At 36.5% G+C, this 26,572-nt stretch overlaps 1 protein-coding gene across 1 annotated transcript in view; it reads left to right on the top strand.

Annotated features, from left to right (window-relative positions):
- The window catches only part of TNFSF13B (TNF superfamily member 13b), a 41,347-nt gene extending 24,778 nt beyond the window's left edge, over window positions 1–16,569 (top strand). Inside the window, exons 4-6 of the mRNA XM_045567035.1 lie at window positions 11,557–11,669; window positions 11,758–11,908; window positions 14,978–16,569. Coding sequence (XP_045422991.1) covers window positions 11,557–11,669; window positions 11,758–11,908; window positions 14,978–15,090 — 377 coding nt within the window. The 3' untranslated portion in view covers window positions 15,091–16,569. The remainder of the gene's footprint in view (window positions 1–11,556; window positions 11,670–11,757; window positions 11,909–14,977) is intronic.
- The last annotated feature ends 10,003 nt before the right edge of the window (window positions 16,570–26,572 follow it).

The following is a 26,572-nucleotide window of genomic DNA, read 5'->3' as shown; positions in this document are numbered from 1 at the left end:
CTGAATAATATTCCATTGCCTGGATATACAACAGTTTATCCATTCACCTCCTGAAGGACATTTTGGATGATACTAAGTTTTGGCAATTATAACTAAAGCAGCTATAAATATCCATATTCAAGTTTTTCTGTGGACATATGTTTTTAACTCCTTTAGGCAAATACCAAGAAGTGTGATTGCTGAATTGTATGGTAAGAGTATGTTTAGTTTTGTAAGAAACCACCAAACTGCCTTCCAAAGTGGCTGTACCATTTTTCATTCCCACCAGCAATAAATTAGAGTTTCTTTGCTTCACATCCTTACCTGAATTGGTGTTGCCAGTGTTCTGAATTTTGGCCATTCTAATAGGTGTGTAGTGATATCTCATTATTGTTTTAATTTGCATTTCCATGCTGACATACAATTTGGAACATCTTTTCATATGCTCATTTGCCATCTGTATATCTTCTTTGGTGAGGTGTCTGATAAGGTCTTGGCCTATTTTTAAATAGGGTTCTTTGTTTTTTATTTTTGAGTTTTAAGATTTTTTTTTAAGAGATAAGGTTTCTCGCTGCCACTCAGGCTGGAGTGCAGTGGTGTGATCATAGCTCACTGCAGCCTCCAACTCTCAGACTCAAGCAAGTGATCCTCCCACCTCAGCCTCCAGAGTAGCTGAGACTACAAATGCATGCCTTCACACTCAGCTAATTTTTTCAAAAAAATTTATAAAGGTCAGGTCTTGTTATGTTGCTCAGGCTGGTCTCAAACTTCTGGCCTCAAGATATCCTCTCACCTAGGCCTCTTAAAGTGCTGGCGTTATAGGTGTGAACCACCACACCCAGCCTCTTAAGATTTTTTAAAATACGTTTTGAATAACAGTCCCTTATCAGGTATGTCTTTTGGAAATATTTTCTCCCAGTCTCTAGCTTGTCTTTTCGTTCTCTTGACGGTGTCTTTTGCAGAGCAGAAACTTTTCATTTTAATGAAGTCCAGGTTATCAATTCTTTCTTTCATTGACTGAGGCTTTGGTACTGTACCTAAAAAAGAACGGCCAAACCCAAAATTATTTAGATTTTCCCCTATATTACCTTCTCGAATTTTGATAGTTTTGTACTTTACACTTGGGTTTGTGATCCATTTTGAGTTAATTTTTGTGATGGGTATAAGGTCTGTGTCTAGATTCACTTTTTCCTGTGGGTGTTCAGTTGTTCCAGCTAGTTTTTTAAAAAGCTGTTTTTTTCTTCATTATATTTCGTTTGCCCTCTTTCAAAGATCAGTTAACTATGTGAGTCAATTTCTGGGTTCTCTATTTTGTTCCATTGATCCATTTGTCTATTCTTTCACCAATACCACTCTGTGTCTTGATTATCATAGCTTTATTGTAAGTTGAAGTAGAATGGTGTCAGTTGTCCAACTTTGTTCTTCTCTTTCAATTCTATTACTATGTTGGCTTTTCTGGGTTTTTGTCTTTCCATATACTCTTTAGACTCTGTTGATATGTACAAAATAATTTGGTATGCTTTTGATTGATTGGGGTTGCATTGAATCTATAGATCAAGTGGGGAAGAATTGACATCTTGACAATCCTGACTCTTCCTATCCATGAACATAGAATATCTCTCCATTTATTTAGTTATTCTTTAATTTCTTTCATCAAAGTTTTGTGGGTTTTCCTATATAAATCTTTTATTTATTTTGTTAAATTATACTCCAGTATTTTAATTTGAGGGTGTGGTAATGTAAATGATATGTTTTTAATTTCATATCCCACTTGCTCATTATTGGCATATAGTAAAGTGATTGACTTTGTATATTAATCTTGTATCCTTCAACGTTGCAATAATCAATTGTTGGTCTTCATTCTTTTGTTCCATTCATTGGTCTGTAATTTCCTGTTTCTGTGTATGATTGGAAATTTTTGGTTGAAGATTAGGCAATTTGAATATTACAATGTGGCAAATGTGGTAATCAGATTTCCCCCATCCCCAGGATTTTCTGTTGTTGACTGTTGTGGGCTGTAGTTGTCCATTTGTCTAGAGACTTTTCCAAAATATTTTTTTGCCTACACTGTATTCACTGTCCTGTGTGGCCACTGAAGCCCTTGTTCTATTATATCTGAAATGAACTTGATAGAGATTTTCTTATCTGTTATCCTAGTCCTTTTCTTAAGCACTAGAAGGCAAAAATAAAATAAAAATACTCCCCTGGTCTCTACAGATTGGCTCCAAGCTGGAGCATTCTTGCGACCCTTAGCTAGCCTGCAATCCTGTTTTAGTCTTTACCTCCTGCAAGAACAGAGCCCAAAGATCAGGCAGGGTTGTAGGCCTAAGATACTCTAAGGTCATTTCTGAGCATGTATCTGGCATTGAGCATGCATGTTGCATCTAGATTTTGTAGTGTATGTGGTAGCCCTTCAAAGCCTATGTTTCCTTCAAGTATCTTCCCCCTTAGCTTTCTCCTCCTCAAGATTTTTGATTAGTCTGCTTCTTGCACCCACATGCTTCAGGTGGCTATGAGCTATGTATTTCCTTAAGTGCTTTTGGCTGATTATTGCCTGGGAAGCTGCTTCCATCTGAGGGTAGCCTACAGATAAGTCAAAATGCACAATCACAATGTTTTGTAAACAAAGTGAGTATTGCACTCTCTGGGAACAGCAAGCTGCCACCAGGAATTCAGGTCATCATCTCCATGGCTACTATCAAGCTGCAGAATGGGGCATAATAAGTGGGTAAAAAAGTGCCACAATACTTTCTCACTAAAATTTTACAGCTTCTTTTTTTCTTTATTAAGCACTCCCTTGGTTGATATAAGTTTTTTTATTAGATTACCTACATTAAAAAAATAGTTGGATTATATCAATTTTTACCAGCTTAATGATTGCTTCAGTGAAAGGACTAAGTTTTTGAGCTTTTCACTCCGCCACTTTCCAAGACATTACTCTAACATCTACAATTACATCTTTTGACAATATCTGTTGATTCTCTATTCCAGTCTATGATAAAATTAATGATTTCTCTTTTTTTGGTTGTTGATTTTTATTTCAGAATATTATGGGGGTACAAATGTTTAGGTTACATATATTGTCTTTGCCCCACCCAAGTCAGAGCTACTAACATGTCCATCCCCCAGACAATGTACACCATTACCATTATGGAATATACCCATTCCCCTATTCCTCCCCCACCTGCCTGACACCTGATAAATGTTACTACCATATGTGCACATAAGTGTTGATCAATTAGTACCAATTTGATGGTGAGTACATGTGCTTTTTTTCCCTTTCTTGTAATACTTCACTTAGTAGGACGGGCTCCAGCTCCATTCCGGATAATACAAGGGGTGCTAGTTCAGCACTGTTTTTTGTAGTTGAGTAGTACTTCATGGTGTGCATATGCCACATTTTATTAATCCACTCATGTATTGATGGGCACTTGGGCTGTTTCCACATCTTTGCAATTGTGAATTGTGCTGCTATAAACATTGAAGTGCAGATGTCTTTTTATAGAATGTCTTTTTTTCCTCTGGGTAGATGACCAGTAATGGGATTGCTGGATCAAATGGTAGTGATACTTTTAGCTCTTTGAGGTATCTCCATATTACTTCCCATAGAGGTTGTGTTAGTTTGCAGTCCCACCAGCAGTGTATGAGTGTTCCTATCTCTCCACATCCACATCATTTGTTGTTTTAGGACTTTTTGATAAAAGCCATGCTCACTAGAGTTAAGTGATATCTCACTGTGGTTTTGATTTGCGTTTCCCTGATGATTAGAGATGTTAAGCATTTTTTCATATGTTTGTTGGCTATTAGTCTGTCTCCTTTTGAAAAGTTCTGTTCATGTCTTTTGCCCACTTTTTAATGCAGTTGTTAGATTTTTTTCTTGTTGATTTTCCTGAGTTCTACATAGATTCTAGTTATCAGCCCTTTATTGGATGTGTAGCATGTAAATATTTTCTCCCATTCTGTAGGTTGTCTGTTTGCTCTCATGATAGTTTTCTTGGCTGTGGAGCAGCCTTTTAATTTGATCAGGTCCCATTCATTTATTTTTGTTGTTGCTATGATTGCTTTTGTAGTCTTCTTCATAAATTCTTTCCCTAGGCCAATATCTGTAAGAGTTTTTTCAACATTTTCTTCTAGAATTCTAATAGTTTAATGACTTAGGTTTAAGTCTGTTATTCATTATGAGTTGATTTTTGTGAGAGGTGAATGTTGCAAATACTATTTCAGTCTTCTGCATATGGCCATCTAATTTTCCCAACATCATTTATTGAATAAGTATTCTTTTCCCCAGTGTATGTTTTTGTCTGCTTTGTCAAAGATCAGATGGCTATGTGAGGATGGTTTTTTATCTGGGTTCTCAGTTCTGATCCATTGGTCTATGTCTCTGTCCTTGCGCCAGCACCATGCTGTTTTAGTTACTATAGCCTTGTAGTACAGCTTGAAGTCTGGTAAACTGATGCCTTCCAATTTGTTCTTTTTGCTTAAGGTTGCTTTTGCCAATGTTATTCCTCTTTACTTCCTCTGTCCTTCCTGCTCTTCATCATGCATTCTTTGGACAGTAATATGGTATTTCTTAATGTTTATATATGTACTATTAAAATGTTTATATTTATATTATTTGATCTATCAACTTTAAATTATATTTGTTGAGCTCCAGGTCTTACAAATGTAGCAACTGATGAATTTACTATCAATATATTTTCTCCTATACTTTCCAATATTTTTTAGGTATATAATTTCTACATGTCAAAGGGATAAAACAGTTTTATTCTTTCTGTTAAACTGTTCTCTTTATGTGTTTTTTCTTAGTTTTACAAAGATATGTAATCAATAATCATGGCAATTCCTTTAGCTTTTGTTTCCTCATTTACACATTTACTTTGCCTGAATTTTGTTCTCTACTGGTTTACTCAAAATGTGCTAATGAAGAGGAAAAAAATGGTGGACTAGAAGCAGCCTGTCAGCATGCCACTTCCAAGGAAAGAAGTGAAAATTGCAGGCAGCTGCCTATGAATGAATCACTCTTCTCTGAAGGAAAACTGTGAAATCACAGAGAAGAAAAGCAGGACACTCAGTGTGGAAAAAGAAAGGGTGATGGGGCAACATATTTAACAGTAATAAGAGACCATGATGACTATACGGACTCAACTCTCTCTGATACATGATGTGCCCTTTAGTTTGCAGTAGCTCTGAGATGTTGCTCAGTTTCACCTTTCTTTTGTTGTTTGTTTTGTCTTCCAATTCCACGTACAGTGGTGATCCTTTACCTTTTTACTGTCATCTAGTTCCATATTTTTTTCTCAAATCCTTTATATCTTTATTTCTATCTCATTTTATTTTATGCAAAATTTATTTTTCCTTCGGAAACTTTACTTTTATTTTAATTAGATGAATTTTTTTTCCTCTTCATTTCTCTAATTCTTCCAGGTCAGTAAAATTTCCTGGATTGTCTGTATGTAGGAGATTTCTGTTCATGTGTGAGAGTGTCTCCCTCTTTAGGAAGTTGGTTTTTGCTGGACCTTTGTGAGGTTTACTGCCAGGCTCTCTCACTATTTTCTGTGCTTCTCTTCTCTTCATTCAGCTTTAGTGTCACCGCAGTTACTGACAGTTATTTACAACCCTTACAGTTATTTTGGAGAATATGTATCTATATTTTCCTTTCATACGATTTACAGGAAGTAGAAAAGCAGAGATATGATTTACACAATCATGTTGACAGTGGAAGTCTCTTATTTCTACTTTTCAAAATAATTATTTTGTGGAGGCTATGATGGGGTTTATTTTTAATCTCTCAATGGATTTTGACACTTGTTGACACCCTTCTGCTTGAGACACATGCTTCCCTTGGTTGATTCTCTAAGCCATTTTCCTGCCCGTTTGGCCACTCCTTTCTAATGTCTTTGCAAATTACTCTTCAATTTATCTCAAAATATCGATGTTCTTCAGACCTCTGACTTCATCCCATTGTTCTTTCAGTCTTTGCATTTCCTTGGCGTTCTTGAATAATACCATGATGTCATTTACCATCGATATGCTGATAGCTTAAATGTATATATTTAGCCCAAATCACTTTCCTGAGCTCCAAGTCTACAGATACCTCTGTCTATTGAACATCTCTTTTTAATATCTTGATGACATCTCAGCCTGAATTCTAGAACATTTTCCTGGATCTGTTCATCCCCCAGTGTTCCCTGTTTCAGTAAATGCCATGACTATGATTGAGTTGTTTATTTCAGAATTCTGGGTGTTATTCAGCACATTAATCTCAAAACTATATCAATTATTCCTCCTAAATATACTTCAAATTAATCTACTTCTCTTCATTCCCATCTCATCATACTAGTACAAACCATCATTATCTCTCACCTTGACTGATTTTCTTTTGTCTGGATTTGGACCTTTCCTGACCTCATAGCCACATAGTGATATTTCTAAAATACAGATATAATCACTTCTCTCCACTGCTCACACTCCCACACAGCCTCCCATTGGCCTTCAGACGGCTCAGCCTACGTGTCCCGCCTGGTTCTGTTTTCTGGTGATTTTCCTACCCTCCCACGTCTATAGACTCAGCATGTCATTACTGTGAATTACCATGTCAAATTATAATTGTTTGATATAACAAAAAATCTATTTTAATTGATTTACTTAATCTACCTTTTAAAAGATGTTATCAATATCTTCTTTATTAAAATTATTTCAAGAAGTTTTAAGATAATAAAATAGAAAATCAAAAGAGGTAGAAGTGAGAGCTGTGAATGATGATGGCTCTCTGCAGCATTTATTTTTGGTTATTGAGGAAGGCAGCACTAGATATATAAATACTTGGGAGAAAATTTCCTGTTTAAAAGGTAGAATAGGCCGGGCGCGGTGGCTCACGCCTGTAATCCTAGCACTCTGGGAGGCCGAGGTGGGCGGATTGCTCAAGGTCAAGAGTTCGAGACCAGCCTGAGCAAGATCGAGACCCCGTCTCTACTAAAAAAATAGAAACAAATTATCTGGCCAACTAAAAATATATATAGAAAAAATTAGCCAGGCATGGTGGCACATGCCTGTAGTCCCAGCTACTCAGAAGGCTGAGGCAGTAGGATCACTTAAGCCAAGGAGTTTGAGGTTGCTGTGAGCTAGGCTGATGCCACAGCACTCACTCTAGCCCGGGCAACAGAGCGAGACTCTGTCTCAAAAAAAAAAAAAAGTAGAATAAAAAATAAATATTAATGGAAGATATCTGATTTTCTATAAAACTTTGTCATCGTAAAATTTATCTATAACTCTTCCATGTACACAGAAGAGGAAAGATCTACTCTTTGAGGGATCATGCAAATTCATGCAAATTATGTTCACATATTGATACTGACATTATCTGTATTTTCATATATTAATGTACAAATTAATTTTGTTAAGTTTTTGACATTTACTATATCAAGTATTTAAAACTTGAGTGAAGCTGGAAATGTCAAACAATTTATTTGAAGGTACATCTATATTTTAGCTGTTGATGTACAATTAGGAATTAATAATGTTGAAGTTTACTTCCAAATTCTTAAATATCTGCTGTAAGGGGTGATGCATAGTAGTTTAGAAAAGCACTCTACCGAGTGGGTATTAATGTATATTTTCTTGTTTGTATTTATCTGTATTTTATCCTGCCAGCAATTTAGGTAAGTTTGAAGATTAAAAATGTGTTATAACATTTATGCTTAAGTTTAAAATTTAGTTTTTAATTTATTGTTTGGCTTGTTTTCTTAAAGGATTTAGAATTCATTCAACAGCACATAATTTATTGAGTGCATACTATGTGCCAGGTTCTATTCTTGGTATGTGAGCATACAGCTACAACTGTAAAAAATTTTCTAACTTAACTGAGTATAATCCGTGTGTGTGTGTGTGTGTGTGTGTGTGTGCACGCGGGTATGGGTATGGAGTGTGGGAGGAATACAGAGTAAATAAAAACAAGTAAACGTACTCTATCGCTTTAATAAGAATATTGCCAGAAAGAATTGATATAATGCCAAAACAAAATGTCAAGAGAAAGTAAGAATACAGACCTAAAAGCCACTTGTTTTTCTTTCTGTGCTAAAAGCACAGCAGTTAAATTTAGTAAGAACTGGTCATTAATTTTATAGACATAAATATGGTATAAAGAAGTAAGACATCAATTTGAATTATTGCAAAAAAATTTAGTAAATAAATATCTGTAGCCAGAATATAAACAAGCAGTCTTGAAAATATGTTTTACTTCAATTCAAGAGTACATACGGCCTTTCATTTCCCAGAATTTCAGTAACTAGATAGTAAAATGCTTTTTCAAAAAACAATTGAATACTTGTGATTAATTGTCATAGTACATGGTCATTTTGAATTATTTTATGTTTAAATTTGAATTGGTTAATTTAAATATTTGCCACATGTCTACTGTGGAGCAGTCATCATGTAAAGCCCTGGAGAAATAGCAGGGAACCAAACATAAACAGCCTTTCAACTCAGAGAAGTCAGAATCTAAGATGTGTATTATTATTTTTTTATAATGCTCTCTTTGTTCAGAGCATCAAATGACTATCATTACACCCATGAAAGCAATTGCCTTCAGAGTCATCAGTTTGTATTTTACAATAATGAAAACCATTATATTAATTCTTCCTCATTTTTTCAAGACTCTAAAACTGTGCTTTGAGTACATCATCTCATTTAAACAAAATTAAAAACTATTTTATTATAATCTTTCCACTGTTTCATTATAATCTTTTTACTGAAATTATATCACATAAAATTAAGTGATGATTTTGTCTTTATAATTTGTAATTAGGTGATATTTTGTTCATTGGCTATTATTATCCAGTGTGGCACCTGGGGTCATTTACATAAAATGTTCCTCAGAGCCCTTCCTTGGGAAAAGCAGATTGGGGTGACCAGACCGCCCCGCATCAGGGGCGCATTCACTCTCTGTGAGAGACGGTGGAGGAGGGGGCTCCTGGGAGTGAGCAGGAGACCCAGACAGGAGCATGTGCTGAGAAGACCCTGAGACTCCTTTATGCATCACTCGATCCTCCTTCCTCCCTCCCAGTGTCCTCTTTCCTCCCCCTCCCCAGGACATCTTTCCTACTGCTGTCTGCGGTGATGTGAACTTAAAAGGTTGCCTAAGGAACTGTTCACTTCAACTTGAATTTACAGTGCTCTTAAATCCTTAGAAATACTCGGAAATACATGGTTCTTATTTTGTATTCTTCTCTCAAGAACCTTATTTGGAGTAGGAATTGAAATTAATACAGCCCCTATGGAAAATAGTATGGAATTTCCTAAAAAAATTAAAGTGAGAGGGGGTGAGGGGATGAAAAAATTACCTTTGGGGTACAATGTACACTGTTCAGGTGATGGGTACACAGAAAGTCCAGACTTCACCGCTATACAGTATGTACATGTAATGGAACTCAACTTATACTCCTATATCTATTAAAATAAAAAAGGGAAAAAATTAAAAATAAAATATAATATGATCCAGCAATCCCACTACTGGGTATATATACAAAGGAAATGGAATCAGTATGTTAAAGAGATATCTCCTGCCCAAGTTCTAACCAGGGCCAACCCTGCTTAACTTCTGAGATCAGCCGAGATCAGGTGCTTTCTGGGTGGTCTGGCTCCAGATGAGATATCTGTACTCCAATGCTTATTGCAGCACTATTCACAATAGCGGAGATATTGAATAAGACTAAATGTCCATTGACAGATGAATGGATAAGGAAAATGTGGGGTGTATACACACACACACACACACACAATGGAATACTATTCAGCCATAAAAAAGAAACCCTGTCATTTATGACGACACGGATGAACCTGGAGGACAGTATGTTAATGGGGTTGGCCAGGCACAGAAAGACAAGTACTGCATGATCTCACCAAATTTGTAGAAGTGAAGAGTAGAATGGTGGTTACCAAGGGCCCGGGCAGTGGTGGTAGGGGGGGTTAGGGAGATGTTGGTCAAAGGTGACAAAATTTCAGTTAAATAGGAGGAATGAGTTTGAGAGATCTCTTATACAATATGGTGACCACAGTTAATAACAATGTTGTATTCTTGAAAAATGTTAAGAAATTAGGTATTAATTATCTTCACTACAAAATGACAACTATCTGGGGTAACATGTATGATAATTAGCTTGATTTAGCTATTCCACAATGTACATATATTCCAAAGCATCATACTGTATGTAATAAACATACACAATTTTATCTGTCAAGTTAAAAAAATAGAAAAGAATTTTATTTAGAAAAAGCTCAAATTTAATTGGTTTGCTTTGGAAGCACTACATAAAGTAGGCACAAACACTAGGCAACTGTACTTAGGCAATGTGGAAACACTGTCAGCTACCACATCCTATTGTGCTCCCTTATGAAAATCCACAGGAGAAGATTTTATTTAATCTCAATTATAGGAAAAATCGTTCTTTTCTTGAGCTTCTGGCATATTGACCCTTTTGGATGCGGAATTTTATTACTGATTTTGTTTTCCTTTTTGTTACAATGAGGGTGAAATTTGAAGACATCTGTGGCCCACACTTACCAATTATACAGGGATTTTTAATATGATTTTAGACTATCACAGCTTTGTTTCATTATTCTATCCTTATATTACCATTTCCCTAATCTTCTAGTCACTTATTTTATGTCATTTTATTTATACTCCCCAAGTTTCCCAGTCTCTTGCCTTAGGGCTCACCTTTTACCTCGATATTTACATAGCATACTTGTGAGACTTAAAGTATGAATTCACAGGAAAGGGGTGTTTATACTCTCTTAATGGGTGCTGACGTCCCAAAGCACCAAGAGGTGATCCTGGCTCAAGGATTAGGCCCCCTCTTGCCCACTCACTCTGTGGTGCAGTTTTCTCTCTGCCCCCTTCCTCCCACCCTTAGGCACAGTAACTTCCCCGTTACGCCCCAGGGAGGGTTGAGAAATAATGGAGGGGAATCATCAGTGAACTGAACAGAAACCATTTAAGCCTGACTGTCACAGACTGTCGTTACAGAGTTCCCTGCCCGTTTCCTAGCAAAGGTGTGTCTTAGTCACCTTCCTCACTCTTCCTCGGGCTCTGTTCCTGCCACCTGGTTTGTTGGGGGCAGGAGACTTGCTATGTCCTGAACCCTTTGCTGAACTCTCCGCATACTCCTTCCCTCCTCTCCAGGAACCAAAGGAAAATCTCTACTAAGGTTCCATTTGGAGAAATTTTGTCCATTCTTTGCTTCATATTCTCTCATCCAGACCAGCGTTTTTTGTTTGTTTGTTTGTTTGTTTTTGTTTTTTTTTTTAATGAAATAGCTGAAATACAGAAGAGTAAAAGAAAACACAGATGTTCATATAAAGTGCTCTCAAGTTCCTATATTGGATAGTTGCCCAGGTTGATACCTGAGTGGTGGCAAAGAACCCAAAGTAGCATTGTGATTTGTCTTATTTTTTTCTTTTTCTTTTAAAAAGATGGAATTCTCTTCTAGGTTTCAGGTATATTTTAGCAGCTAAGTGGATGTGAAAACTGCTTTTTTGTTTGTTTGTTTCTTTTCTTATAAGTAATTCTCTTCATTGCAGGATCTTACACATTTGTTCCATGGCTTCTCAGCTTTAAAAGAGGAAGAGCTCTAGAAGAAAAAGAGAATAAAATATTGGTCAAAGAAACTGGTTACTTTTTCATATATGGTCAGGTAGGTTCAGATCCCAGTTCTGCTTTCCCTGTGCAAAGCCTCCCATTTTGTGCTCCTGTCTGATGAAGTTTTTTGGTTTGTTTCTCAGGTTTTATACACCGATAGCACCTTTGCCATGGGACACCTAATACAGAGGAAAAAAGTTCATGTCTTTGGGGATGAATTGAGTCTGGTGACTTTATTCCGATGTATTCAAAACATGCCTGAAACACTACCCAATAATTCCTGTTATTCAGCTGGTAAATAATAGTTCTCAGACCTGCTTATTGTGGAATGAAGACAGTTTGATAAAAAAAATCTGAGCAGTACAATGTAAAAAAGAAAGGACAGTGCCCTAAAGTATAAATAGACAGAAAAAGATGCCTCAATACACTATGTTTTTATCTTGAATGATAAGCTAGTCTATTTTAATTGAGGCAGAAGGAATCAATACTAATAGTGTTACCATTTTTAGATAGATTTAGAAAGGGCAGTAACTTCATAGCATTCTACATTGAGAACAATTCGGATGTATTTTCTCTGACCTTTAATAACAACATCTAACAACCACAGAGTGATTACTACTTGCCAGGTACCCTTTTCTGCATTTTATGCACGTTTGCTCATTTACTTTTTCCATTTAGGAGAGTTGGAATCTGAAACAGAGAGGTAACATAACTGGTTTCAGGTTGCACGCTACTAAGTTTCAGAACTTGGTTTACACCAGTCTGTTTTGTTCCACAGTGTGAGCCACCAAAACTCCTCTTTACACACTGTGGAAGAAATGCCCTTGGCCAGGTTTGAAGGCCAGGGTGAGTTGCACAATGGCTTCTCTCTCACTTTAGTACAGGTGACATCTGGTATGATGGGACACCAGACAGGTGACTTTGACAAGTGAAAAGGTACGGGGTAACTCTACCTTTGAAAGAGCAGGGCAGGCCTTGTTAATCTGGGGCCTGCTTCAGCTGAATTGCCAATGTTTCCTTCATTTTATTTTTCGGAGGCGATTTCAAGTTAGTCAAGGCTGGTTGTTTTTTTTTTAAAAAATGTACTCACTTTAAACACACTTATATTTCTCTGCTGATTTTGTAAGATCTATTTGAAACCCTGAGGAATGTCTTCAGTTCCAGACAGTTACCATGAATGACAGTGGAAAGCACAGGATTGGAGACTGGCAGTGCATTTTGAAGTCCTATTTTTCAAAAGTGTTTACACAAATGCCAGGTAAACCAGTTAGAAACTGAGAAAGATAGTTCATAATCACAGAGATGATGTCACTCTGGATCTGCAGCCACAGGCAGCTTTAATGGGGTGATGAGGAAGTTTGTCAAGGTGGAATTCCCTAATTTTCATAAAGAAATATTTCCCTGCACCCAGTGCTGACTAGTAATTTGGTGTTGCAAAATATTTATAAATAGCAATTCTACTCCAATGTGTTATTTATTTATATTCATTTTTACTTAGAATTTTGCAATGAAGTCTTTTTAAAAATTCACTAATCATCTGCTCTTGAATTTACCTCTTATTAGAGTACTCCACCTTACTTTATAAAGCATAATTAACTTGGCTTTAAAGATATTTTTCATTACTAATAGCCTAGTGTTGTATACAATAGCTGTTCTCTAGGAAGTTTCAGGTTTGCAATTTTAATCTGTTTGAGGGCAAATTTTTTTAAAGCCATTAAAAACTCTGAGTTAGTATATAAGCATAGAAAGTGTCTCCATAGTAACCTGAAAAAATATTTAAATGGCCAACTTAAGAAGCCCAACATAATGTAAATGAATCACCTTTATACACAAAGCTGAATCTTATTCATTATTTTTTTAACAAAGTATGTTTATTGTAGAAAAAGTTAGAGCTGATTGCTATAATCTGGAAGAGTTGAAATAGCCAACAACTTAGTGTTGAAATTTTAGTTGTTCACACTTACTTAACTTTTGGAGTTAATATTACTTAACGCTCTGATCTATTGCCTTTGTCAAAATATTAGGTCATTTTTATTCTCTATGATAATGACAAATCTATTCAACAAATAAATACCCATCTTTTTTTTTTTTTAACTGCTTCATGTAGTCCTCAAATGCTCTGCCAATTCTAGGAAGTGTACCCGTTACCCTTAACAATGCCTAAAAATACTTCTCTTGTTTGTTGTCTGTCTTGGCCCATTACAACACTACAAGACCACTGGGGGTGGGAACTTTTGTCATCCTTGATCACTGCTCTATGTTTATTAGAAGGGTGTCTGGCACATAGTAATTGTTCAATAAATAATCTCTTACTGGCTGCTGCTTGAGTAAATCCGGGTGCTTTGGGCTTCAGGATAGAACAGACATTAGCATAGATGTGTCTATGTAAGTAAATTTTCCCTGTACGTTAACGAAACAATGCAGCTACTTTTTAAATTGCTAGTCATTGACTAACTGTATTGACAATTCAGATATGAGCTATTTTATTTGTTAGTTTCTTTATTTCTTCTCCTTCCCTTACTTCTCCTCTTTTTTCTTCTTCATATTTTTCTTTGGAAGTGGGGTCAAGAATGACCTGAAATGCTGGGTGTAGTCCCTGAACTGTACTTTGTATTCCTGATTCACAGATGTATTCATCATTGTAAGTCAGGCACACACAGATTTATCAGTCATTTTTAAAGAGATAATTACATTGTTGCTTTTGATTATAAAGACAAACATGGTCATCTAAGGACACAAAATATAGACAGTAATGTAAACGTAACGTAAATGTTGATTAAACCCATAGTCTGGACTTGAGAGAAAAACTATGGTAACAAATGTGCTATGTTAATACATGGTCTTCTGCTTTTTAGTATTTATACTTTTTATATGCATATTTAAAAATATAATTAGGACTATCCAGTATATATATATATACATATATATATACATATGTGTGTGTGTGTGTGTAATTTTTCACATTTTTATTTAACATTATTATAAAAACTTTCCCATGCCAATAAAATTAAGTGAAACATACCTTTAACTATATAATATTCCATCAAGGGATATGCTATGATTCAGCTAACTTTTTTCAAGTCAGATATTTGGGGTTTTTTTGGAGTCTCCATTTTATACACAGTAGGCAATAAATACACTTTAGATCAGCTGTCATTCCTCCTGCTTATTTCTTCTATTTTTTTTTTTTTAGGCTAATAGAATTGTTACTAGGTTAGAAGTCCACTGGTGTATTTTGAAGTGTGAATACTTATGTCAACATTTTTTCCAAAACAAAGTAGTTTTATTTAAGGTTCTTTTTTTTTTTTTTTCCCTTTTCCATTGTACAACCACTTAAAATTCTTGTGAATCATTCTTTCCCAGGCATTGCAAAGCTGGAAGAAGGAGATGAACTTCAACTTGCAATACCACGGGAAAATGCACAAATATCTCGGGATGGAGATGGCACATTTTTTGGTGCATTGAAACTGCTGTGACCTACTTAACACCATGTTTTTAGCTATTTTCCTCCCTTTCTCTGTACCTCTAAGCAGAAAGCACTTAACTGGAAATACCAAAAAGAAGAAAAAAAAAAAGTAGTTAACCATAGCCTTTTCTATGAGCTATTTGTTTTGGTTTGCTGAAACTAGTCCAAAACAGGAAATTTAACAGACAACCACCACAGCCAAAGAGTGTCACGTGAATTACAAGAAATAGAGCCCATTTAAGGAAAGATAGAATTAGGAAGACTTTTCACTATAATTCCATTTGAACTATTTCCTGACAGCTTCTTGTCTTGGAGGAAGCAATATGGATTTCTTCAAAAATAGTATTCTGTCATTTACTGTGAAACCAGTGCCCACATCTGTAGGACGTTGAGACATTTATTGGAAATCTCCGGATCCATCTTCTATTTTTACGTTAAATATACCCTTCTCCTTTTCAGTTAACATTACTGAAAGTAAAAAATAAAATATCTAGAAATCTTGCATTAGGTACATAAAAAATCAAATATTAAACAATTAGACTGAAAATAGGATACATGTAACTACTTAAGTCTTTTTGGTTATTTCAAATTTGCAATTTTTATTTCTAATATTATATATTACCCAGATATTTTTCACAGGAAGGAAATTATTGCCTCATTTGCCTATGCTTACATGTATTTTTTAGCATCAATTTCAATTCAGAAACATTATTTAATGTAGGGTAATTCCAACTTATGCATTTAAAGCATTAATTGAAAAAATAACTGTAATTGTTCTTATGTAAAAACAAAATCTCTGAAACAAGTTAATGAATACATTTGTGATAATGTAATATAATTACCCTTTATTTCCTGTTCTTCTGTTTCAAACTGCTGCTATCATAGTTCACATATCTGGGCCTTTAAAAATATTCCTGTTATTAGCTTTATAGAAGTTGAGGTTTAATTAAAATTCTTGGCATCTTGAAGTATGTCATATGTCACATGCTCCTTATGAAGATTATCATATTCCAGAAGACATCATCCTCGTTTTCACTTTATAATGAATCATACTTGAGAATGCCATAATACTTATCTTTTGTAACATCAGTTTCCTTTGTTTTGCTTGTCTTCTTATGTCATTAGTTTAAACATTAAGGAGTTTACATCATTCAACAGTTTACTTCCTTAAACAGCAGATGGAAGTATAGACTGCAGTCGACATTCATTTTCCCATCTACATTAAAATATTTTTAAGATACACTTTTCAAAACAAAAATGATTTAAAATTTATGTCTAAAACAAAACTGTTTAAATATACCTGGTTTCTATAATTTTTACTAATTGGTTCAAAATAAAATATGTTTTGCAATTTATTTTGGTTTACATTATAATTTAAAAAGAAGATGTGGTAGGCGGAGTCGGAGTTTCGATACTAGGATAGGTGGTTAGTAATTTTTCTATTGTTGCTGCTAACTTGGATTGCCAAATAAAAGGATTCAGAGCCTTTTGCCTCATTGTCATCTATTTGTCTGTGAACACCCGCCCGCCTTTTGATTTCTCTGTATATAATTAAATGTCACTCTAAAAATCAGGTGAAACATTGTAAATAAATAGGTGTTATGGTGTTACAATAAAGTATTTGGAAATGTGAATATTTTCCACATTTGAAAAGGATCTGTTCACATCTGTATCTATCTAATTTTAAACTATAACATTTAAAAGACACTGGTTATAATATTACCTTTAGAGTTCTATTTATAGTAGTAGAATATAATTTATGAAGTTTTTGGTACAATATTAAGTGTGTGTGTGTATATATATATCATTGAGAAGAGCTAATAGCAGGCCAAACGTTCTTCTTAAAAGCTGATTATAAGGTGGTAAAATTCCATTAAGACAAGCCTGTGGTAATGACCATGAATGGTGTCACTGAGCACAATCTCATTGTCACCAATCTCTTATCATATGTAGGACTTGATCCCCCCACTCTCATGTGATTAGAAGGTGCAAAGGAGAATTTCACTTATTATTAATCCTCATCATCTCAGATTGTATGATATGATGTAAAAACAAACAACAGGATTATAGATATGGGAGAAGGGAGGAAATTCTTCACCTGTGAGTTAACAGCATCACGTTTTTAAAACTTTTTGACTTTTTGTTTTGAAATAATTTCAGACTTTTAAAATATATAGGGAAAAAAAGTATATTCCCTAAATGTTAGCACCATGCAGTGCAAGGGTCAAAAATCAGGAGAGTAGCATTGATACAACAACTAGTACATAAATCTTATGAAATTTGACCACATGCTAAATCATAAACCAAGAGTCAACAAGTTTTAAATAGTTGACTTCATACCAATTATAGGCTCTTTATAACATTCTCTAGTAATTGAAGTCAGTAATTAAAAGGTAAGAAAAATATGCACTTGGAAAAGATCACTTCTAAGTAATTTATGGCTCAAAGAGAAAGCATATGGAAATTAGAAAATATTTTAAACTAGATAATACTTCATGAGAAACCTTGGGTATAGTAAAATCTGTACTTACATAGAATTTGTAAACTTAAATGCTTATATTTGAAAAGAAGAATGGTTGAAAATTATGAGCTAAGCACCAATAGCAAGGAAAAAAAAAAGGTAAAAACAAAGCAAACAAACAGAAAAAACTAAGCCAAAGGTTTATTAATAGAAGAAAGCAACTAAGGTTAGAAGCAGAAATTCAGACACTAGAAAATGAAGGTAAAAACCAGAAGATCAACAAGGCCCTAAATCATTTCTTATAGACACATAAATGTGATAAAATATTGGTAAGACTTTCAAACAAAAATACAAAAGACCAACATAAACAATATTAGAACTGAAAATGGGGACTATTTCAATCTTATATAAATTATTTTAGAGAACAAAAAAGAGAGAATACTCCCAAGTTCAATTTATATTTCCTTCTATAATCTTGAGACCAAAACACCCTGAGGGCATAACTAGCGATTACAAATTACAAACCAATCTTACTCACAAACTTAGATACAGCATCTTAAATAAAATATTAGCAAATCAAATCCAGCAACATATAACAAAAGATAATGCATGATAAATAACTGAGTTAAATTTGATCCAAATATACAAGATTATATCTATGTTAGCAAATGATATGATTAATCATAATTAAATATTAAAGGAGAAAATAGTAGTATTACATTAGTAGATCCAGAAAAACATGTACAATTTAATATTTATTTGTAGTAAACACTTTCAGAAAACTGGGAATAAAGAAAACTTCTTTAATCTAATAAACTATAGTAACCAAGGCAAGATAGCTATCTGGATAATTATCACTGCTTCTACATTATATTGAAGGGTTTAAACTAAATTTTAACATTTATCCACCCCCTGCCATGGGCCCTGTGTGGATTCATGGTGGAGAGGTAACGTGAGCAAGAAGTAAGCTTTCTTGGACAAAGCTGCTGAATTTATGGGGGTGTTTGTTTTTGCAGCCTAGTTGAACCTATCCTGACAGATACCTTTCAAGAATGAGAGTTCTAGGCCGGATGCGGTGGCTCACGCCTGTAATCCTAGCACTCTGGGAGGCCGAGGCGGGTGGATCGCTCGAGGTCAGGAGTTCGAGACCAGCCTGAGTAAGAGTGAGACCCCGTCTCTACTAAAAATAGAAAGAAATTATCTGGCCAACTAAAAAATATATATATACAGAAAAAAAATTAGCTGGGCATGGTGGTGCATGCCTGTAATCCCAGCTACTCGGGAGGCTGAGGCAGTAGGATGGCTGAAGCCCAGGAGTTCGAGGTTGCTGTGAGCTAGGCCGATGCCATGGCACTCACTCTAGCCTGGGCAACAGAGCAAGACTCTGTCTCAAAAAAAAAAAAAAAAAAGGAATGAGAGTTCTACAGTTGTCATACCCATTCAACCTCCCATGAACCCCCACGAAACAGGGCCAGGGATGCAGATTCCCATGTGTCCCTTCCCCTTAGGCCATTGCTGTGCTCTTCTTCCCTGTCAAGTAACCTTTACTTTGTCTTGCATATCAGAGGCTGCTTATCTAAGCTTTGATCCCAGTACCCTTGGGCACTATGTTCTGCTGGCCAGACTACACACCTTCTCATCAGAACCGTTCCACCTGCCCTACCTAGACAGATGAATGAGCCAAACTGCAGATTCTGAACCTGCTCAATAAAAGTCATCCTGTCTTAGGTACAATAATCCCTTGACTTCCACTATAGCCAATACACACACACACACACACACACACACACACACACACACACACACTACAGCAGACTGGCTTCTTGGTGTGCCATCTGCACCCAGGGCCCCACACTCAGGAAGGCTCTGTGCTCAGTTTAATGCACTGGTATTGCTACCTTGAAATTCTTAATCATTTTGGAACAAGGGTCCCTGTACTTTTACTTTGTGCTGGGACCTGCATATTAGGTAGTGGTCCTGTTTGAAGACATTGGAGAGTAGAGGATGATCGTAAAAAACATGAAGTGTTGAGCTAAAGCTCTTAGCATTCAAATCCTACTTTGTTGTTTATTAGTTTTATAATCGGGGCTACGAGGACAACAGTAGCAGTACATTTATGGAGTTGTGAAAAATTAATGCACATATAAAAACACTTAGAATAGTGCCGTGCATATTACAGTGATAAATACTTCTGCTTAAAAGATACACAGGCCTGTACCCACATACACAGACATAACAAGAGGAATTTGAATTAGAATTCAAAGAAAGGAAAGAGAAGTGCACTGTCTGGTTTCATTTTAGCAAGAGATCTAAAAGCTGAATTGGCAGGAAATTGAGGAATATCTGATTTTGTTTTAAGATACATTGAGTAGGTCAGAAAATAAAGAGAGAGACAGGCATGGTGGCACACGCCTGTAGTCCCAGCTACTCGGGAGGCTGAGGCAAGAAGATTGCTTGAACCCAGGAGTTTGAGGTTGCTGTGAGCTAGGCTGACGCCACGGCACTCTAGCCCAGGTGACAGAGTGAGACTCTGTCTCCAAAAAAAAAAAAAAGGAGAGAGAAAAAGGAAGGGAGAAAGAAAGAAAGGGAAGGAAAGAAGGGAGGGAGGGAGGGAGGGAAAAGGAGAAATCAGCATCCTGGAATTTAGAACACCACTCTGGCCCTTCCTTCAGGTCCCAGAATGGCACCTCCCTCTGCCCAGCAGTGCAATGAAAAAGTAAACCAACAGCTATGGTTGTGTCCCACCCACAGGCTGAACAGTTCTAAGATTTGGACAGGTGGGTCAAGGACTTCACCATGGGAGCAGAAGGTTGCCCTAAATTTAACCTTAAAGGAGGGAAAGGGAGCCAGGATTTAGGAATTGGGTGGCAGTGACAAGAAAACAGAATAAGGGAGAGTTGAGTGGGAATGACAATGTCCAGGGGAAAGATTCCTTCTGAGGCCAGGGAACGTGCACAAGAGACCACCCTGTGGGTGTGGGCTGGGAACAAGTAAGGCAAGAAGGGCTTTGTTCTGCCTGCACCCCGTGGGACACCCTGCCCCACCCCAAGCCTCCCTCTAAACGCTAAGAAACTGACTGATCCTCCTAAGGGGCTTTCCACGGGGAGGGGCGTGTGGCACAGGTTCACAATCACCGGTGAATGGGATACCGGTGTGGACAGAGCTGCATAAATAGGGATGGTCTGGAGAGCTGCGTGGGAATGAACACACAGCCTTGTTTTTATCTGCATTTCAGATAAGACTGTTGCATAATACATGGCAATCTGACTCTCTTGGTAATCAAGATAAGTTGTTTTAATCTTTTCTCAAATGTAAGCCTCAGAATTGACAGGGCTTCTAGACAAGTCCAAAAACCACAGTAAAAGTGAGTAAGACGTTTCTACAACAAAAAAACCACCCAATGAGGCATCCCCTTGACCACCCTGGGAATTTATGATCCAGTTTCGAAGTGGACACCTCCAAGGAAGACAAGCTGTATTAGCGTTTGAAATCTGTATCTCCTATAGAGAACCAGGACGTGGTTTGTACATTCAGAGGCCCATCTTACTCCATTCCGGGAAAGGGAATCTAGTGCAAAGGAAGTTCTGTTTAACCCACGTTAACCGTGTGGATGCATGATGAGAGGTAAGTTTCAGCCACTCATGAGTTTGAGAAGGTACAGTAATGTTTATTTATGAAACTTACTAATTGCACTTGTAGCTGTTGCTTGGGTGGTAACTCCAGGAAGGTACTTGATAGTTTATCTTTGCAAATATATGGTGAAAGGGTCCCTCCGTTTCCCAGTGTGCTACAGTGGATGGCTCGTCTGCAGAAGAGGTGTCAACAGATGCTTGCTGAGTGCCTGCTCCATTTCCCACACACTCTGCTTCAGTAAACACAGATGATGCAGTGATAAATAAGAGAAGACTCCTACCTTCTAGTAGTCTGCCCTGTCAACATGCCCTTTCCCCTGCACCACGCATTTGCTAAGCCATGTCTGCAAGCTGTCCTGGAAGCTCTCACACCTGTCACTAACGCCTCAGCACACGCGTCCATTATGCTTTCACAATATACTGTGCTTGTTATTTTTACAAATTAAAGAATTGCGAAAGCAATCCAGGCTCGGAAACTTTATGCTAGTTTTTTTTTTCCACATTTCAGACCTACAAATTATGGTAATGATGTTGTAAACAGTATTTAAAGATAGGGAGTAAATTTTAGTTTATAAGAAGACAATAAACAGAGTGTCTTATTGATTACACGGAAGAAAAACAGATTGCATATTTGAGATAAGGGTCTCAGATGATAAATAGATTAAAATCCTGGTCAGGAAGTCATGGTTTTAAAACCTAGAAACCAACATTTTTCCCCCTCGATTTATTTTAAATGTAAATTTGATCCAGATTCTTACTTTAAAAAATAATGTAGCAAGTAAATGTTTTGACTTTGAGCCCAAAGGTTCCTCTCCAGTTTCTAACATTGTGTTATCAAGAAGGAACAATGTTTTTCTTTTATGATGCAAACAATCGTGGGAACTGAAAATAAGGCTTTAGAGTTAAAGCCAATTGATACATTGCATGCACAATGGTTACACCTGTAGAAGTTGTTCCAGATTCTGGGACATGTGTAAGAGAGAATTACCTGATAGTGAAAAATATGGAAACTGTGAAATAATGAAATGTAAAAGACCTAAAAATTTCTCCACAAAAAAGAAAGAAAGACACCTTCCCTTCAAATAAAAAAGTCAACAAAGAGAGGGAGGAAGGAAGGAAAGGAAGGAAGTATTTTCCATATTCAAAGAGTTCTATCCATTGATTCTAATTTTACCCCCAATCATGGATAGAACTTCCAGATTTTTTTCTTTTTTCAAAAACTTTCTTGGGGAGGTATAATATGCATACTATAAAATTTACCTATTTTAAGTATAAAATTCAATGATTTTGGTACATTTACAAAGTTGTGCAGGAAGTTAACAAAATTTACTTAAAAATATAAGGAATGTGAAATTAGAATCCTGCCTGGGAAGGAAGGATTTAGAGGAAGATATAAAAAAACTTAAAGAAAAAAAATACCTTTTTTGAGAAAAATCTTGATGCACCCTTTGAGAATATTTTTAATAGCTTTTTTACTTTAGAATAGATTTAGATTTACAGAAAGTTACAGGACAGTACAGAGTTTCTAAACTCCCTACCCAATCCCCCCTGTTAACACATTACTTACATTATGTTTGTCACAACTAAGAAACCAACACTGGTACATTGTTATTAACTAAAATTTTCCCTTTCTTTGGATTTTATCATTTTTTCCACTTACATCCTTTTACTGTTCCAGAATGTAATCCAGTGTACCTCATTGAATTTGGTCCACATGGCTCCTTAACATCTCTGATCTCTGCCGTTTCTCAGTTTTTCATTGTTTTACGTGACCTTGACAGTCTTAAGGAGCGTTGTTTAGGTGTTGTGTAGAGAGCCCCTCAGTTTGGGTCTGTCTGATGTTTTTCTCCTGGTTAGAACCGGGTCCTATGCCTTTTGGGGAAGAGTGTCTTACAGGTGAAGTGCCCGGCTCATCACCTCAAATAAGGGTACACGGTCACCTGGCTGGGGAGTGTTTGCAAAATCCAGACATGTTTGCCAAATTCCCAAGAGATCACTTTTAAATTCATATTTTTTTTCTCCAGTCGTGAAACTATTTAACTGTACATGCTACGTTAACTTGGAAACAACCCACAAAATGTCCAGGTTGAGCAATGTAGTGGTTTCCTTCCCTTACCTTGTTGTACACATGTATCACCACTAGAGGGAAGCACTTGAACAACTAATGTGTACGGTCACGGTTATTCTCAAATGCAATTAGAGAAGTACTAAAAATTATAAAACCATAAACTGGACATGAACATTAAAAGGCAAAACAGACACTTTTAGTGTTTCCTAAACCCATATTCCATTTCCAATGAAAGTTTATGATATGACAGTTTCTACTTTGTTCTTGTTTGGTGGAAACGTTAGTTCTTGTTGAGTTACACCAAATCAGCTACACACCTGAGAACTTTGATACACTCACAGTCCCCAAAACTTGGAGGCAAAGGAGAGAAATGACGGTGGGAAGCTGCAGTAGAGAAGAGACTGGAGGACAGGCTCCACCCTAAACTGGTTCAGTCTTTTTAAGACTCTCTTTCCATCTCTGACTTTAAATAGCTCCTTCTCAAACCAGCTGGATTTACCAGAATATGGTTAATGGAATTTTTTTTCTTGGTCAGATAAACTTTTCTCTGGTTCTTCAATATCACAACTTCCTAATCCCTTTCTAGATTATGAACCCTTTCTTATCTTCAGCCGAAAACATCCCATATCCTTAATCAACATACAGTATGTTTTTAATTTACATACCCTGACACATACACATAGCACCTATTTGCCTACTTCTGTTTAAGTTTTTAAACTCTATGTATATCAGGCACTGCTCTAAAACAATTTCACCTGTTATTTAATTTAATTTAAAAAAATAATAGGTTTTTTTTTTTTTTTAGAGAAGTTTAAGGTTTATAGAAAAATTGGTGGAAAAATTGGTAGAAAAAGCACAGAGTTCCTATCCACTGCCCACTTTGCACCCACACAGTTTTCCCTATTGAAACCATCATGTTTTAGTGGGGCACATTTGCTATAATTAATAGAAATTTTTGATGTTCGTTGATGAACATTAGTCTGTTATTATTAACTGGAGTCCATGGTTTGCATTAGGGTTCATTCTATGTTGTACAATTCTGAGTTTTGACCAATGTGTAAAGTCATATATCCACCATCACAGTATAATATAGACTATTTTCACTTCCCTAAATACCCCGCAAGCTGCACCTATTTGTTCCTTTCCTCTGCCCCCACCTAAGCCCCTCGCAATCACTGATATTTTGCTATGTCTATGGCTTTGCTTTTTAAAGAATGTCACACAGTTGGAATTATACAATATGTAGCCTTTGCAGACTGGCTTCTTTTCACTAACAACATACATTTGATGTTCTTCCGTGTTGTGTCACAGTTTGATCTCATTTCCTTTTATTGCTGAATAACATTCCATGGTGTGGGGGATCCAAGACTTATCTATTCACCTGTTGAAGGCCATCTTGGTTGCTTCTAATTTTTAGCAATTATAAATAAAGCTGCTATAAACACTCATATGTAGGTTTTTGTGTGGATTTAAGTTTTCTATTTATTTGGATAAATACCTCATACAGTATCAAAATTGCTGGATCCCATAGTCAGATTATGCTTAGCTTTGTAAAAAACTGCCAAACTGTCTTCCAAAGTCGCTGTACCGTTTTGCATTCCCAAGAGCAATAAATGAGAGTTCCTGTTGCTCCACAACCACCCCAGCATTTTGTATTGTCAGTATTTAAGATTTCAGACATTCAATAGGTGAATAGAGGTATTTTATTGTTGTTTTAATTTGCAATTCCCTAAGACATATGACGTTGAGCATCTTGCATATGCTTTTTTGCCATCTGTGTATCTTCTTTGGTGAGGGGTCTGTTTAGATCTTCTGCCCACTTTTTAGATGGGTTATCTGTTTTCTTATTGTTGAGCTTTAAGAGCTCTTTGTATATTTTGGATACAAGTTCTTTATGTGATTGAGTTTGTGTATATTTTCTCCTTGTCTGTGACTTGTCTTTTTATTCTTTTAGATCTAATTTGATTTTTGCAGCAACTCTTTGGTACAGGTGCTATTCTATTTTATAGATGAGGAAATAGTGCCACAGAGAGGTTATATATCTTGCTCAAGGTGTCAAAAGCTAGTATGCAGTGCATCTGGGATGGGAAACCTGGCAATCTGTGTGCTGAGTTTGTTAAGCTCTCTGTTATGTCACACTTGTATTAGATACTCAATGGCCCTGCACCACAGGCTACTGGTGCTCAGTTCAGACCAGTAATGATCATCTGCTTCCCATTTCTGCTACTATGGGCGCTAATGCTTACTTAGAAGGGAAAGAAAAGAAAGGGTTATGAGCTAGCAATAGTAAATGTTTAAGAGTAAATTTTAAATACCATAAGATAAAATCCAGCCTCTGAAACGTTTGGTTCAGACCAGCAGCAGGTGATTTTTCCATGTCAGTGAATAATGGGATGGTTTCTTAAAGGATCACATAAAACATCTGTTGTAACTTTCAAACAGAAAGAAATTTTAGACTTTTCCTTTGTGGAAAGAAAAACGAAACTTCAGGAGCGAGATCATAGGGTCAACTATTCTTATGTGTAATCACTTTGGCCTGGAAATGTTCCAGGAGTGAGCTGTAATGTTTTATAGTGCACTTAATGGAAGGACATCCACAGAAGAAAAGGTGCATAGGTAGTGCAGGGAGTACACTACCAGCTGTGCCAATCTCCCACAAAATGCTCTCTCTGAGATTACCAGCATATTATAACTATCAAACTATCAAATCCAATGATTTCTTTCATGCCTCCACTAGTTTAAATTCTGAAGCCTTTAATAATGTTCAGCATCTTCCTCTTCCTATTTTTAGGTATGCATTAATTTTAATTACTTCTATCACTAATAGAGTGATAACCATTTATCTATTATCTGCCTACTGCCATCTATCCATCTCATCCTTCCATCTGTCCACCCATCCGTCCATCCATCTGTAGGCCATCTGGAGCCTTCCTGCCTTTCAGAAATTGCCTTGCTTTTCCTGCCCCTGACTCCTCGTCTGTGACATTCCAGCACCCCCTCTATGTACCAGGCTTCTTTTTGTTCCTGTTCTGATCATGAGGCTACGTCTCCTTCTCCCGTAGGATCCCGGGTGCAGGTCTTAGTCCCATGCACAAGTTCTATTTCAAATCCACTTCTCTTAAGCATTTTGTGATTTTTTTTTTGTAGTTTTTTTTTTTTCTTTTCCCCTGAGAATTTGGAGGATTCTGAGGAATCCTGGCATCACAAATGACAGCCACATCTACAGGCATGTGGCCCACGTCTCCCTGGTTTCTTTCCTCACGTTCTCACTCTCTTTTCTGTCGCCTGCCTGGTCTCCAGGGAGTACGGAGATCGCTGCCCTTCTGCTCGG

This window comes from Lemur catta, chromosome 13 (genome assembly GCF_020740605.2).
Source record: "Lemur catta isolate mLemCat1 chromosome 13, mLemCat1.pri, whole genome shotgun sequence".
Classification (NCBI taxonomy): domain Eukaryota; kingdom Metazoa; phylum Chordata; class Mammalia; order Primates; family Lemuridae; genus Lemur; species Lemur catta.
Note: the sequence above shows the minus strand (reverse complement) of the source record. Positions and strands in the feature narration are given on the sequence as shown.